Genomic DNA, 16,840 nt, shown 5'->3' with positions numbered 1-16,840 from the left:
AAACACATAGTATTTATATCTGGCTAACCAAAGAGAGATAATGGAGAGAACATGACTGATCTATAGCCAAGATGGTTATCAGAATAGATTCATAGGATAATATATATCAAAGTTGGCAGTATTTTTTAAATTCTTGATAGAGGAAGGGGCCCCGGTGTAGATCCTTGACTTTTAGTAAAACAAGCCTTGACTATAACAAATAGGAATGAGCATTTCTCAGTGAGATTCAGACTTTCAACACCTTTGTGTCCCAGTTCAGAAAACATTCCTCTGGAGAATCTCAGTGTGTGTGTATCTTGCATCAAAATGTGGTTGTTTGGATTTCAGATTTTGAAGTGATTTTTAAAAAATGTGACTCGGATCCTTCAGATGTATTAATGCAAAGAGTTGAAACATTGCATTGGAAATCCATTCCCACATGACCTCCCACTTGGGCATTCCTCTTGTGGCTACCATTTCTTGAGGGCAGTTGGGAGTGACACAAAGAGCTCCAAGACATATCCCTCGGGAAATGTCTAGGACCCTGCTATCTGACTGAAGTTGTTTTAGACTGGGATCCTTTTAGACTGGAACTTTGTGTAAACTTGGTCCCTTGGTTTGCAGGGGTGTCCTCTGGCCAAGATCATAATGGACACCACTTGCAAAAAATTTATTTGATCACTATATAAGATATTTTCCAACATTGCTGGCTTAATGATTTGTGAAAAGGCCAATTGCTTAGACAGCTTTCTGTAACTTTACCTGCTCTCTCAGTGTCTGGGATCTCCCAGTATGTAATTCTGAGTAGTCGTAATTGAGAAAGTGTCAAATAAGTAAAGGCATAGCTAAGACATTAAGTTCACTGTGTTTATGAATGCACCCAAATGAGGTGGTAACCACCAGAGGTAATTCCTTTTGTGGTCAGGATCTTGGAGACATGGTTCTTGGCTGACCCCTGGCTGAATCCTTTTGTACTTGATGATGCATGCCCCCCTGACTCAACCCCCATGGAGGTATCCTGGTTGCAGGCCATTTTAACACCCATCACTTTCCTTTCCACTGTAATGGCTAACTGTTGAGACAGAGAAATGACTAACTATTGAGACAGAGTTTTCTGTGGCCAGCAAATTCATGGTGCTGCCAAAAATTCCTCGTAGTTAGAAATGGGGGTGGTGCTGGTGGTGAACCTTTATGCCAGAGGTTGCTCCATTCTTGACCATGGCACGCTGGTAACCCCAAAAGCTGTAGGGCAAACCGGTTCTTTTTAGTATTCTGGTGGAAAGAATGGCCTGCATTAGTAACAGGAGAGATGTTGGCCTCCTCTCAAGTTGTGGCCACCCTCCAACCCTTCTACCATTGCTCAATAACTTTTTAGCTTGGGCAGCACCCCCTGTTGAAAGCAACTGGAGATGTGCGCTGTGAGCAAATTTTGAAGTCCTTTGTTTTTAATTTTCTTTTCTCCCTCATTTTGTATGTTTCCATGATTTTGGCTCTGCCTTTCCCTGCCCCCCAAACTTCAGGAGGTACGTACTCCCCATATCCCCTTGCTAGCTTTGCCGGGGGCCAGGGGCGTGCTGCAGTGCTTCTTTATGTTTCCGTTCTCTCTTTATTTTGAATTGCTGGTGATACATTAGTCATTGCTGCTCTTGCTACTGTTGCTATTTGGCTGCACAGTCCCTGGGGAACGGGGAAAGATGTGGGGTAGTTTGGTGGATTGTGGGATGGGGCAACATAGGATAAGCTGTAGCCTGTGTGGCATAAGAACCAACCAACAACCAACGAAAGCAAGAAGCAGTGGACCCCCAGATTTTTTGTGGTGGGAGTTCCCATCAACCCAACCAGCATAGCTGATAGTGATGGGTTGTAAGAGTTTCCAGCCAAAATATTGTGCAGGGTGCAAACAGTTCCCCAGTTCCACCCAAAGCATTTCCCTTGGTGACGGAATTAGCCATTTACTTACTATTCATTGAAATATCCATGCTCTAGAACTAGAATATTCCCAGAACAAGATCTGTATCGTGATTTGTGCTAGAGAAGTAGGAGTTAAGTAGACTGCAACACCATTACAATTAGGTGATTACTCTCAAAACAGCTTGCTATTGGTATGTTGCCCCTTTTTTGTAAATGCATAATTTGATAAAGTTCCAATGGAGAGAAAGCATCTACATTTGTGGATTTTTGTTCTTAATGCCTCCACAAAACGCTTACTTTAGGCTCCTGCTGAGGCTTTAATTGTCTTTTTTTGTTACTCCAAAGGGCCCTTTTTCCATGCTGTATTTTCGCCACAGTGACTGCACAGCTGTCACAGATCCAGCCAGAAGATGTGGCTTTTTCTTTCTCAGACAGAACAGCCCTACACCAGCACTGCAGCCAGCAACTAAGAGCCCTTCCACATAGCCATATAACCCAGAATATCAAGGCAGATAATCCACAATATCTGCTTTGAACTGGGTTATGAGTCCACGCTGCCATATAACCCAGTTCAAAGCAGATAATGTGGGATTTTATACGGCTGTGTGAAAAAAGGGCCTAAGTTAACAGCAATCCTCTTCCCCAGCAAACTATCAGCTATCAAAAGACCATGCAATTGTGCTAGGAGGAGAAGCAGTAACGATCAAATAATGCTCACTATATCACTGTTAGGCAAATCATGGTACCCTCTAGTCTCCAGAGCTTGAGACCAGAGTTACATTGTGGGAACATAGCTCCCAAATTCTCCTAGCTGGCATGGCCAGTAATCATGTTAGGTAATGGTGCTCCAAAAAGGTAACTTTTCTAGGCTTACCCCCGTCACTTTGCAATGCGCATACAGAATTTTGAATGCCCCTTCAGTTTTCAAGTACTTTCCCCCAGATTTTTCAGCAGCACATAGTGTCTTCAGAGGCTATGTACTGCTGTGTTCCTTGTGCTTTACACAAAGTGAGGTTGCAAAAGACTAACCTTGCTACTGTAAGTAGCAATGATGATTAGTTTCTAAGAAAATGCTTAAAAACTCAGGTGCCCACCTTCAGTAGCAATTATCTCTTGCACTATCATTATAGCAGAAAAGCAAAGCTAGGCAGAGAGGAAGCAGTGTTCTCTTTGTTGATACTGATGATTTTGGTCAAGATTTAAATGAAACTGATGTTTGATTGATAGTACCTACAATCCTTAAATTTTGTCCACTCCGTTGTAGTAGTAGTAATAATAATAATAATAATAATAATAATAATAATAATAATAATAAAAACAATAACAACAACAACTTGTATTTATTACCTGCCTCGCCTGACAGCTCAAGACGGGGTACAACAAAATCAAATAAAAACATATCAAATAAAATGGATCTAATTCAGAAAATCTTCCCCCATCAAAGTCGAAGTTTGCCGATTGGCTTTCAGCTTGCATTAGCACTTTTGGGTTTGGGTCCAGAGAGTTATTGTGTTTAAGATAGATGCTGCTAGATTCTGTGATCAAATATGTGGATTTATGTAGCATTAAAACCAGATAGACAAGCTCTTTAAATTTTAAAATAATTGAATCAAATATAGTGTAAATTATTGTATAATTATAGTATTGTGTGCCACTTTTAATTAAAATAATGAAACGCCAAAGTCACATGCAAAAAGTGCAAGATTAAATAGAGAAGCCCAGTAATTAACTAAAGTCTTCAGCTGAAGAAGCCCTGGTCAAAGGTGCTGCATGTTTATCAGAGACTAATACAATATTGATCCTGTTTAAAGCGATCCATGCTAATTGTCATTGAATGCTCTGGTTCTGGTTGGTGAAGGGAAGGGCCCTGCTTATGTAGGAGGTAGATCCTACAGGTGACATCATCAGGTCAAAAAACTGGACCAGTTGTGAGCTGATAAAATCTCAATTGTGTTACAGTCATGGTTCCTATCAGTCCATTTATGTAACACTGCAAATCCTCTTATACTTCTTATCCCCATGATCTTTGCACCAACCCTGTGAAGTAGGTCACTCTTTCCAATTTGCAGATAAAGTTCTTGCCAATGTCATCCAGTAAATCCATGATTGGCAAGGTTCTAGTTTTCTGTAATAATTTCCTGGAGACCATGACCTTCCAGTGTCCTAAAGGTAGTTGCTTACTTCTGTGTTGTATAAGCACAAACTCGAGCTATGTATTTTCAAAAACATCTCAATAATTGGAAAAGCTTAAAAGAAATACTGTGTGATTTACAGAAGTTCTTGTGTGTTCTTCTTCTGCCAGGAGTCTCTTGGCCACCAAAAATTGTCTTGTACACACAAATTAAGAATCCTGGGTCATTTGATGGTTTTTACAGTTAAAGCTGCTCAATGAGTAAAATTCCATTTGGGTTTCAGAATCATATTTTTGGTTCACATAGTCTATATAAACCTTGGATTAAAAGAAGGGTAGCTAAATGGTTCCCAGGAGCCATTCTACTGTGTGGCATCCTAGCAGGCACACTGACCAGATCAGAATGCCTGTTCATCAAGACTAGTATTGTGTCTACTCTGAGAAGCATCAGCTTTCCAACGGCTTGTTACATCCCTTCCTTACATGATCATTCTAGCTGGACATCATAGGAATCAAGCTTGAGGGCCTTGTGCTCTCCTGCTGAGCAGTAACATTTCCTGTTCCCAGCAGTGACTCTTCAGAGAAGGCTCTTTTTGATTGGCTGAGCGGCCATAAATTGGGCCATTCCATGACATCAGGTCCTTGAACAAGTGCGGGTTTCTATGTTCCCTGTGGACTGTGGCATGCGCTCTGGAGCCATTGGCTTTTTCTTTTTCGTTCTTGGGTTTTTGCTTCTTTATTTCCATTCTTGTGTTGCCTGTGGTTGTATGTTGGCTGTCAACGTTTCCCAGGGTGGGTCTACAGACCTCTACATTTTTAATATTTTCTTGGTTCATTTCCACTCCCCTGAACTAAGAGAGTAACTATTCTTGATAGAGGGCACTGAAAACTGTCCCCCTATCCCCACTGCTTCCTGGTTTTGCTTTTATCACCAATTATCACCTTGCTTTTTGGATGTAGATTGTAGAATGCACAGCCTCAGACCATTATAGGCCAAATTGTTTGGACCACAATATTTTGTACTTTAATGGGTTAGACAGCTTTGGTTACCTGGTACACTTTCTATAGACTAGCTGTTCACACACATATACACAAAGCACACTGCATTGACTTGGCAGTCACAGAATCTCTTACCTGACAGTACCTGAGATCTGGACTATCATGTTGTGTTTGTCATTTTTTTTGCAGAAGCTCATACTCTACCTTTTTCTTATACTCAAAATTTGCATTTGCCTGTCTCTTGACTGTCTTCTTAAAATTCTTAGTTGACCCTGGGCAGCGAGAGCAGGGTCCACATCAGGAAGGGACAAGAGACCCTACATTTCTACACATGAGAGGATAAAGGCATCTCTTCTTAATGGATGGCACTTTCAAGTCAGCTTCCCCTTCCACAGAGAAAAGAGCTGGATTAGAGAAAGCTAGCCTGAAACCATCTTGTTTAGACACAGCAGCCTTTCTCAACTACAGTCCAGTACATTCAGATGGCACAAAGTTGGAGTAAGCATGGGACATAGACTCTTTCACATGACATAGTTATAACACTACAATTCCATTTTAACAATATGATGGGAAATCCTGGAGTTTGCTATTTATGAAGGGCAATTCTAAATTTTCAGACAATATCGTTCTAGTGCATCCTCCAACCACTAATTCCAGGATTTGGTAAGATGCAGCCATACAAATCAAAGTATTATCAAAGTGCTACAATTGTGTTGTGTGAAAGAGGCCAACTTGCAGATTGTAACTGCATACCTGCTTGATATCTTATCTCCCATTTCCTGGGATGTAGCAAATTCTTCTCATTTCTGAAGGCCACATTTCTTGAAAACTACACTGAAACAGGATGGGAACAATATTAATACCTTTTCATCCTTGGCATATTGGTTAGCTGTCTTTGTGGCCTAGGACAGCACACATTGGGAAAGGCCACTCTCGGTGACCACAAACAAGTACCAAAAAGTCAGTGGGAGAAAAAAGGGACCTGTTTGAAATCTTCTGCCAATCTGTTGGAGAAATACATCCCTTTTTCTCTTATATCTCTTAGAATCATAGAATCAAAGAGTTGGAAGAGACCTCGTGGGCCATCCAGTCCAACCCCCTGCCAAGAAGCAGGAAACAGCAGAGATCATCTTTGAGCTAATTTAGAACCAAGCACAATTCTATGGGTGGGGGTGGGATGGTGTCTGATTTCTTTGCAGTGCTGGCAAGGATGACAGCTTTGCTCATGGTGAGCCTAAGCATATTGCAAAGCCTGTGAGGAAAGCAGTGACCATTCCTTAGTGGTACGCAGTAGGGCACTCCTTCCCAACGACCGCCAGCCTTAGCACCCCTCACCAGCTGTTGTTCTTACTATATAGCCACCTGCTACTGTGGTATGGGGCTGGCACTGCTTGCGCTCTTGACACTACTCACTCTGATGCTGCCTGTTTGTGCCCATAGCCTCTAGCGCTGCCTTTGCCTTAGCTGTTCTTGCACCCAGGGCCAATGTTTAGATCTGGGCAAGTGTTGTCAAGCTCGCTTCTTCATTGTGTAGGTGGCCGGGTGAAGACATGGAAACGACGCTGGTTCATCTTGACAGACAACTGCCTTTACTACTTTGAATACACCACGGTGAGTGATACAGGGTGCTCTAGCAATTGTGCTCGTGTCCCAAATAATTTAACAAAGTTGCTTTCAATCTACTTTGACTTTTTTGAAATCTCAGTCGAATGATTTGGAAAGGCTTCTTATATCTGGAATGGGAGGCTCTGGATGAAACAACAGATTTAGGTGATTGATTGCTATGGGGCTTTTTTTGCAGAGCCAAAGGATGCTATAATAAATCTGTTAATCTTTTTAAGGTGCCTCTAGTTTCTTTGATGTGTTCACCATAATAGACTGATGTGGCCACCCTGCTAGAATAAACTTCTGTGATTAATCTTTCTGAAAGGGAATATCTTCTCACTGTTCAGCTTTGAGTTGGAGAAGTAAGTGATATTTATTAGAACTAATATGATAAGCTATTGCTGAATCTATGGGTGATCGTCTTTTAGGACAAGGAACCAAGAGGCATCATCCCACTAGAAAATCTGAGTATCCGCGAGGTGGAGGATTCTAAGAAGCCGGTGAGTAAATATAAAGGTCAGAGGATTCTTTGTGGGTGGGCTGAGTAAAAACCATTGTTTTGTGTGCTTTTTGCTTGTAAAACTTGGAACATGTGTGGGAAAACTAGCCAAAGCTCGGAACATTCAGATACCTCTTTCCCATGATAGACAGAAGTCATATAAAATGAGCATATTTGCACAACTCAGCTTTTCTTAGTTACCATGCTTTCGTTCTCTCTTATGTTTATTACCTTAAAGGCAATATAATTAGTGAAAAGTAGGAGAGGGCAAATTGTTGCTTACCATTTAAAAAATAATGTAGTGCATGTAGTGCCTTCATTGTCATACATCCTAGATGTAGTGGAGGAATTTTGCCTGTTATTTGGGTAACCTTTTTCCAAAATTGGAGATGATATTTCTGGACTTCATGACAATTCCTATGTAGAAAAAAGGTGGATCCATAAAACATGACAAAATGCCCCACAGCATTTTATATTTTTAATGTTTTCTTTTAAAAAAACAGAATGGATATTTGAGAAATGCAGTTTCCTAAGTTTAGCAAAAGGCATGGGCAACCCCCTGGAACTGCAAAATAGATGCTAGATTTCTATAGGTAGCAATGCATTTTGCACAAAAGGTCCCAGGTTCAAATCCCGGGAGCAAAATGAGCACCCGCTGTTAGCTCCAGCTCCTGCCAACCTAGCAGTTCGAAAACATGCAAATGTGAGTAGATCAATAGGTACCGCTCTGGCAGGAAGGTAGCGGTGCTCCATGCAGTTATGCTGGCCACATGACCTGGAGATGTCTATGGACAACGCCGGCTCTTCGGCTTAGAAATGGAGATGAGCACCAACCCCCAGAGTCGGTCATGACTGGACTAAACGTCAGGGGAAACCTTTACCTTTACCTATTGTTTATGTTTACACAGAGCAAATGCAGAACAGAAGTGGCAGTGCCACATTGTCAGTTACCGTATTTGGATGATTGTATCTTGGAATATTAAGCCAGCAGATGAATGAGCTTTTTGCTCATATGAACAACCCTTTTGTTTATGCACGATCAAATTACAAAGCTGCTAAACAAACATAGTTTCCTGGTTTGAATGAAAATAGGAACTATAGTTACTAATCCAGAACAAACCAGGATATTAAAACGTCAAACTTTATTTTGATATCTTGGCTTGTTTGGGACCGTTTAACAATGGTTTCGCCATTTTGGATGAGACAGGAAACAATTATTAATTGGACATTTACTTGTTTTACCTGCATGTATGTGGGGGTCATGAGGAATTGCATTATTGCAGCAGAATCCCTGTGACCACCACTAGCAATGTCTTTGAAATCCCTGTAATTCACATCATTTTGAAGCAGTGTATTCACCAATCCTCTTCACTTTTTGCAGAACTGTTTTGAGCTGTATATACCTGATAACAAAGACCAGGTGATCAAGGCCTGTAAGACTGAAGCAGATGGCCGTGTAGTGGAAGGGAACCACACTGTGTACCGCATCTCAGCACCCACTCCAGAGGAGAAGGAAGAATGGATCAAGTGCATCAAGTGAGTATGGGAGAGGCAAGAAAGGGGAAAAATTAGGTTCAGGGATGAAATGAAGGAATCTGAGGAGTTTGCAAGAGCTTAGTATAACAAAAAGTGAAAAAATGGCTGGCGGAAGCAGGAAAAGAATGTATTCCTCTGCCTCCTGGCTGAATGAAAAAGGAGAGATGACAGTAGAAAATGGAGCGACTTCTAACTCCCTAATTAATCTTTGTCAGTTACGTTGAGGGATTAGGAGATATGCTTGAACTGAGAGGGAAAATATGGGGCGGGGGGGGGGCAGCACTTTAGTGTAATACATGACACAACCAACCAATTCCTCTGCTCCCTTTAGTGAAATCACTCCCTGCTCTGCATTAATTTCAGAGCATTTCTGTTCAGTTTGGGATTTTTTCTAATGTTGTTTGTTTGCTTGCTTTCTTCCTCCCCGCTCCCTCCAGAGCCGCCATTAGCCGGGACCCATTCTATGAGATGTTGGCTGCACGAAAGAAGAAGGTCTCCTCCACCAAGAGACATTAGTTCCCTGGCTTGCTCCATCAGCTGCAGCATTGACAGGGAGGCCTCCCAGACCCCTGACTGAGGGACGTGAGGATCTACACTGAATTGCCTGCTCTGCATTGATACCCTGAGGGGGGACTAGCTTCAGCTTTTGCTATTCTTTTCTGGTTTGGGCACAGGAAGAGTTGGGAGGTATGGCAGCCACCAACCCTAAAGGACTTCTTTAGTTTTGAGAATACAATCTCTCTAACTTCAACTGGGCAGTTTGTACCAATTACATCCTTGGTAGCCCAAGTGGCTGAAGGAGAAGGTTGTTGAGGTCTTCCCTACCCACTGCAGTTAATTTGCCCAAACCGATGGAGAGAGAGAGCTTCAAGCTGTGTGTACCCCAAAGGGGCACAAACCTCTTTGATTTACCATTGGGAAGTGTGAGTTGTGCCAGGCTTTAGGATGATACTCTTTGAGACCAGAACCTGAAATGGACCATGAACTGCCAAAGGCATAGATTAGTTTGCAGCCCAGTGGAGGATAAGACTCTGCCTTCAAAGCATAGAGTTTCTTATGGCACTTGGTCCTGCTATGATTCTTTGTTCTTTGGTCAGGCAGGCTGGATGGTTTCCTCCTCTAGACCAATTGAGTCATGCACATTTTATGGAGGGCGACTCTCTTTAACATTTTTTAAATTAATCATATTGGGTAATGCACAAGCAGGAATGTCAGCCCCAAACAGCTGGCATGGGTGAATAGTGTGAGGCTGCCAGTCTCCCATATTTGCACTGCCTTCGTTCTAGAGGGCATCTGTTTAGTCTGCCTCTGTTGCTTTAGCAGGGTGAAGTCAGCAGGGGGCTCACTTAAGCCACGAGAAGGTCATGCTGGTGTGAGCCAGTGGGCATGCATGCAGTTTGGGGTGGGGCTGGTGACATACCCTTGTTGGTGTTTTATAGGTTGCTTTGGCCAACAATTTCTGGTTCCCCATCCCACTCAGCAGTTTGGTGTGATATTATTCCTGCAATAGCTCATACTGCAGCCCTGTTTGTGCTTGAACTCATGAGGAACTGTGGATGCAGGAACAGTCAGTAAAGAAGAGACCTATAGCATCACATGCTATGTACTACAGAAAGCAGTGTTAGAAGCCTGATTCTAGTTTTTCTAATAGCATTTGCTTCCAGTTGCACTTTCAGTAGGGATGGGTTTGGTGGCTTAAGATGGAGGCTGCCCTGGACCACAGTGGGAGTCAGTAGATCATAGTCCTGAAGCACAAGCAGGTGGTTGTTGGCTGGGGAACTATTGAAAGACCTGGGGTGGGGTAGGGAGAGAGGTTTTGGCGGGTGAAGACGTGGGCCTTTATTTGAAACATGGAGGCAATGGGGATGGGGAGGTGAACCATAAGATAGCTTCCTTCCCTTGTAAAAGCCTGTGGCGTGTTAGCTCATTGTGCACCTTTTTGGCAAGTTCCAATTCTCCATCTCAGTATTAGCCTATTTATCTGAGGTGTACATACTCTCTGTATATATTTTCTCCTCATAGATTATTTTGTATTTGTTTTAAATATGAAGATTGTTTTTGTGAAACTTAACAGGATTCTCAGACATTGCTGAGACACAAGGGGCATGTGGGAAGAGGGGAGAAGTTTCTTCAGGTCAGACAGTTGGGTTACAATTTGTTTTGAATCCTTTCTTCTTCCTTTTTGGGTTTTGTTTTGTTTTGTTTCACCACAACCTTGTGTTCTAGCACAGAGCAATTGCAGTAAATAAAAGTTGATCTTACGGTTGGCTTGAAACTCACCTCTGACTGTCTCATTTCTTCTAGTTTACTGTTATTTGTGCATTTTCTACATGGAAGAAGCTGGATAGAAACATTTTTTTTAGTTATAATCAGCCCCCCCCCCCCTATATACCCACATAAAAGAGATTTAAGGATTATGACTATAACTTGCTGGGGGATAGCTTCACTCCATTTTTGGCACAAATTTTTGTTACATTATTCTGTGGCTTCACTAAACCATGGAGGAAGACTTTCACCTGAGACATGTCTTAACTTATCCCGGAGTCTCATCTGACAGCTTCATACCCTTTTGTAGAAACTGAGGTGACAATAAGATAGACAGGAGAAAGGTATGTGTTTTATATCACACTTGTAGCATTCAGATGTATGTACAGTATTTAAAGTAACTAAAAGGTAAAAAAAATTACTTAGTTTCAAGAAATTGATTTTTAAAAGTTGTCTTTTAAAATTGCAACTGTTATGTTAAGTAACAATGCAGAGTGCAGAGTTCTTGGAATTTCAGTTAATTACTTTTTAGAAGAAACTGTCGATGTTTAGATTACCTGTTTGGAAATAACAAAGAATTGTGCATTTGTGACCTTGCTGGTTGGTGACTAGCTAATATCAACTTAACCTGGGCATGTTCTTTGGATCTGCAAGTTGGGGGCATGATGCAGGGACCCTATTATTGTAGCTAAACTGAGCCAGATTTAGAGGATTAAATAATTAGCTATTGTGGTTACTAGATGCAAAGCAAATGCAAATCTAGGTTGAGCTTTGGAGAAAATGTTGCTAGATTTAGGGTAAATTAGGAGGGATATAGATTAGAGTCCACATTTAGTGGTTTGCATATCTCCATAATTACTTAGTAAATCGATTTTCTGTAGTGCAAATAATGTATCTTCCTTAAAAATGGTAACCTGTCAACATCTTTACACTGCTTCATATCTTCTCACTATTAGCCATGATGTTGTGTATCATCTAATTAATTGGTGGTTGAAATCTAGCCTCCTGCTAATGAAGTACAAATTTCTGCCAGTATACTTAACAGTAGGCATTGTGCCCAGCTGCTTCCTATAGTGCCCACAATAACTACTGGGGACAGCTTAATCTCTCTATAGGAATGAGCCTAGAATCAATGTGGCTGCTTTTAGAGCACCAAGGAGTTCGATCCCTCCTTCTGTAAGTATATATGAAACTCATAATTCCTGTTGTCACCAACAGAATTCCAGTCATTTTCTACCTCTATCTGGCCTTTCCCTGTAAAGCTCACATTTTTTGTTCATTTTCAAAGGGACAGCTGCAATACTCTTGTTCTTTGTTCAGCATTTTTTCTGGACCAATACTGAAAAATAGGCATCATTGTTGTCCTATATCAGTAGTAGTGCAATTATTAAGGCTTTACAACAACTAAATGGCATGGGCATTCAGTAAAAAAGGGAAAACATAATTGTAAGATAAATGCCCAGTTGAGCAAAATAAGAATATTACTAGTTCTGCTTATGGGCAACCATTTTATTCTAAATTTCCAGCTGTACACACCATAGTGTTGTAGACTGAGAAGTCAAAGCAAGAAATGTGCCTCTTTTTAGAAGGATTCAGAGTTGAGTCTGGTTAGAATGTTTATGCCTGAAGATTTCCCATGTGTCTGATATAGTCCAGATGTAGTTCAGATGTGCACAGGATGGAATAGCCTGGATAGCCAAAGCCTGTGTTGAGAATCAGGAGTAGAGGAGGTCAAAATTCTCTATTGAACTCATACATGCACAGAGAAGAATAAATCATGTGAATGTTGATTTGGGAAGCTCTAACTCTTGTGGCAGGGTTTAAGAGAAAACTGTGGCAGTTCAGTCTTCAAAAAACCTTTGCTTGTTTGTTTTAATGACATCAGTTGCCAAATTTACCTACACTCTGCAAAAGCTGAAAATACAATGTGCCTTTTTAAAGTCTGTAAGTGAAATATTAGAGTTTCAAGATCTGGTACAAAAGCTATGGCGCATTCATTATCTTCCTTCACCTCCCCCACCCCCGGTTGCTTAAAAACAAATTTAATGAAACTTTGTTTCGTTTTAAAGAAAGTAAGAAAACCATTAGATGGAGGTAAGTATTAACTACTAGCATTGTCTTCTCAAAACAATTACCTGCTTATTCTACAGAAATTAATTCTCTATGTAGGAGACTTGCATTCATTGTATATTGCCTATTAGCAAAATTGAAGAGGGACATCTGAGTTATTGATTAAAATCATCAGCCAGGTGAGGTGGGAGATGTTGGCTAACTTTGCTGCTAGCTAACTTTTAAACTAGTTTTGTTGCTGCATAAATGGATTCTGTTAGCTAAAAGTAAGTTTTTTTTAGAAATCTTAGGTGTTTAAATATTGGACCATAAAGCAGGATTGTGTTGCTACTTTTAATATTTCTCACCATTGGCTGTGCTTGCTAGAGTTTATGGGAGTTGCAGTCCAAAAACATCTGGAGAGCTGTACTTTGCTTTAAGAGGTACTCCTTCAGAAATGTGGTCCAACTTTTAAATTTCAGTACTGCCCTGACTAATGGCCAGCAGATGGTAGCAGTGTGACAGCTTTGGTTTAGTAAAACTAATTTTAACAAAGTGATATCTTGTCTATAAGTAATTATCAGTCTGATTTGCCAAACTCTTTTTCTTTTGAATCCTGTGGTTCAAATCCCTGCTTGGTCATGGAAACCCACTTGGTGACCTTATATGAGTCACACTCTCTCAGCCTCAGAGGAAATCAAAAGCTAACCACTTTGAACAAATCTTGGCAAGAAAACCCAATACTAGGTTCTCATTAGGGTTGTCATAAGTTGGAAACAACTTGAAAGCACACAAACTCAATACTACTATCCAAAAGTTTTGCAAAATATGCTTTAGTATGTATGGTTACTCCCTACTGCTCTTAGCAGTGACATGTAGAAAATTTAGAAGAGTGTTAGTTTGACATCTATGTTGGTGATAGGGACTGGGAGGGCACTTTAGTCTGATATTCATTAAGAAAGCACAACTTTAGGTTCTAAGCATGTCCGTTTAACCTGTAACTAAGCTGAAAGCTTGGGACCACTCGAGCACATTTGATCTTGATGCATCTGAGATTCTTCATTTCTCCGCTGGTGATAATGGTGTGGAAATAGCAATTTTAGTCACATTTGTTGTGGATGGGAGAGACTTTAATCCCCCAAAGATTCATCTGTGGCTGTAGGTTCCATGCCACATTCAACCACAATGAGGTCTTCACCACCTAAAACAACTCTGCCAAAAATGTTTTCAAAGATGCAATAGAGGATGCAAGGTAAGCTTCCTTGCTTCCTCACTGCCAGATACTACTACTACTACTACTACTACTACTACTACTACAAAATTCCTCTTGAGCTCAGTCATAATTGTTTTCTGACTTGTATTATTTCTCCCCTAGTAGTTCTATCTGTGGAGCTCAGTAAGCAGGGTGGGAAAAAAGCTCAATTTCTGTATGCTGAAATGGGACAGGGAGGGTTAAGTGAGGACAGCAGTTGACCCATTGCATAGCAGGATGGGCTGCAAATAGTCATCTCTGACATAAGATGGTTTATGGACTGACAGAGTACATTGGTTTGGGATGAGTCAGTGTGGAACATCTTGCAGAAATAGAATGGGATGTAATTTTAGACCAGTATGGGGTAGTGGTTTGACAATTGAACTATGATTTTGAAGACCAGGGTTTGATTCCCCACTCAGACATGGAAACCCACTGGGTGACTATGGGCGCGTCCCACACTCTTAGTCCAGAAACCCCCATGATAGGTTCACCGTAGGGTCAGAAATGAGTTGAAGACAGACATCAATCAGTGTGAAGCCATGGCTATTAGTCTATGCTCTGAAATTAAGTATCTGACCATCCAATTAGGAGGCCACATTCTTGATCTGTTTTTACATTTAGGATTAGGGTGATCAGTGCATAGGGAAATCTGAAGAATTCTGTTTTCATGGATAGATCACTACCTAATAGAGTAGTGCAGTTGTTTTGTGTAGTAAATGGGCTATTGCATTCTAGACTTCAAACTGCCAAGGAGGAGCCGTCAGAAACATAATGTGACAAATTTGTTGGGTATTTTGCAGAGAAAATTATTTGGATTCATTCAGCCCTGGGCATTGTAGGTAGTCTGAGGAGATCACTGGGCACATACTTGTCAGATTTTGATGGATTTCAGCACATTCAATATGGTGATGTGGACAGCTTGCTTGGAGAAGTGAGACCAGCTTCTTTCATGTTCATCTTAGTTTATGACAGCTGCCAAAGGAGAGCTAACTAATTGGATCCTGAAGGTTTTCAGTGCTTCTGGGGAAGTCAGCTAAGTTCTAACCCCTCTGAAATAATCAATTGTAAGACCATTTGTGAAAGAGCTTCACTGATCCCTTTTTCAAATAAGGTCACAAAGTGACTGGTGGCAATTCCAGGATTTCTTGGATGAAACAGATTGCTTGGATCTTTTCCATTCACAAGTTGAAACCTGGCTTTGTGGCAGAGAAAGCCTTGATCACCCATACTGGGAAATGGACAGGAGGAGCCTGTACCTGTTTGTCCTGCTGAAGCATAGTATGAATCATGATGTGCTTCATTCAGAGCTATTTGACTAATGTGAGTCTTTTGGGCTGCTCTAGTTCTGGCCCTTCTTGACTGAATGTGACCAGAAGAGGAGGATGGTAATTCTTCCGACTATTTGACCTGTGGGGTCCCAAAGCACTCAATGCTTTCTCCTATGCTTTTCAACAATGACATAATGCTGCTGAGGGAGGTCATCCATGGTTGTGAATCACCAGTGTGTTAGGGATACCCAACTCTTTTATTACTGATGCTAAGGAGGCCGTGGAAGTCCCAAATCACAGTGGATACAGAGAAGGATTGTATTTGAATGAATTTACCAAGACAAGGCAATGAGCAAGAAAGCTGACTTGAGATTGACAACATAACCTGTTCTGACCAGCTCCTGAAGGCCAGGTAGCTCCTGTGAGCAGGAGAACCTTGTTTAGTTTGAATTGGTAAGTCAACTGTGCCCTGTCAGGTAGGTTCATGCCTTGATTACCTCCCAATTAAACTACAGAAATACACTTTGTATGAAGCTGCTCTTGAATAATATTTGGAGTACAGCTCCCTTTCCCCTATCTATTAAGGCTAATACATAAGGCTGGAAGGAAATACAAGCCAAATGACAATTGTTTCTTTCAGATACTTAGGCACTTCTCAAATGGGTTGCTGTTAGTTTTCCGGGCTGTATGGCCATGTTCCTCTGAACGTTTCGCCCACATCTATGGCAGGCATCCTCAGAAGTTGTGAGGTTTATTGGAAACTAAGCAAGGGAGGTTTATATATCTCTGGAAAGTCCAGGGTGGGAGAAAGAACTCCTGTCTGTTGGGAGGCAAGTGTGAGTAGTAATAATAATAATAATAATAATAATAATAATAATAATAATAATAATAATAATATCAGGACAAATGCAATTAAGGCCAAGATCGAAAAATCAGCTGATGCCCCAAAATGCAGACTCCGCAAGGAAACCGACAAAACATTGCATGGAAAGTTCCTTGACAAAATTGAAGGAAAGCTGATAAGGAGAAGACCTGGCTCTGGCTCACAAATGGGACACTGAAGAAGGAGACAGAAGGCCTGATCCTTGCAGCCCAGGATCAAGCCATCAGAACAAATGCAATTAAGGCCAAGATCGAAAAATCAGCTGATGACCCAAAATGCAGACTCTGCAAGGAAACTGACGAAACCATTGATCACATCCTCAGCTGCTGTAAGAAAATCGCACAGACAGACTACAAACAGAGGCACAACCATGTGGCCCAAATGATCCATTGGAACTTATGCCTCAAGTACCACCTCCCAGCAGCAAAGAACTGGTGGGATCACAAACCTGCAAAAGTAT

At 41.2% G+C, this 16,840-nt stretch overlaps 1 protein-coding gene across 4 annotated transcripts in view; it reads left to right on the top strand.

The window, feature by feature from the left end:
* The window catches only part of cyth1 (cytohesin 1), a 69,238-nt gene extending 58,299 nt beyond the window's left edge, over positions 1 to 10,939 (top strand). For 3 of the 4 annotated variants that reach the window (XM_008104191.2, XM_008104192.2, XM_008104193.3), the window contains exons 10-13: positions 6,553 to 6,631; positions 7,054 to 7,125; positions 8,506 to 8,660; positions 9,098 to 10,939. In XM_008104191.2, coding sequence (XP_008102398.1) covers positions 6,553 to 6,631; positions 7,054 to 7,125; positions 8,506 to 8,660; positions 9,098 to 9,176 — 385 coding nt within the window. In that variant the 3' untranslated portion in view covers positions 9,177 to 10,939. The remainder of the gene's footprint in view (positions 1 to 6,552; positions 6,632 to 7,053; positions 7,126 to 8,505; positions 8,661 to 9,097) is intronic. The other variant, XM_008104190.3, reaches the window with a different exon arrangement.
* The last annotated feature ends 5,901 nt before the right edge of the window (positions 10,940 to 16,840 follow it).

The sequence above is a fragment of the Anolis carolinensis genome, chromosome 2, assembly GCF_035594765.1.
Source record: "Anolis carolinensis isolate JA03-04 chromosome 2, rAnoCar3.1.pri, whole genome shotgun sequence".
NCBI lineage: Eukaryota > Metazoa > Chordata > Lepidosauria > Squamata > Dactyloidae > Anolis > Anolis carolinensis.
Note: the sequence above shows the minus strand (reverse complement) of the source record. Positions and strands in the feature narration are given on the sequence as shown.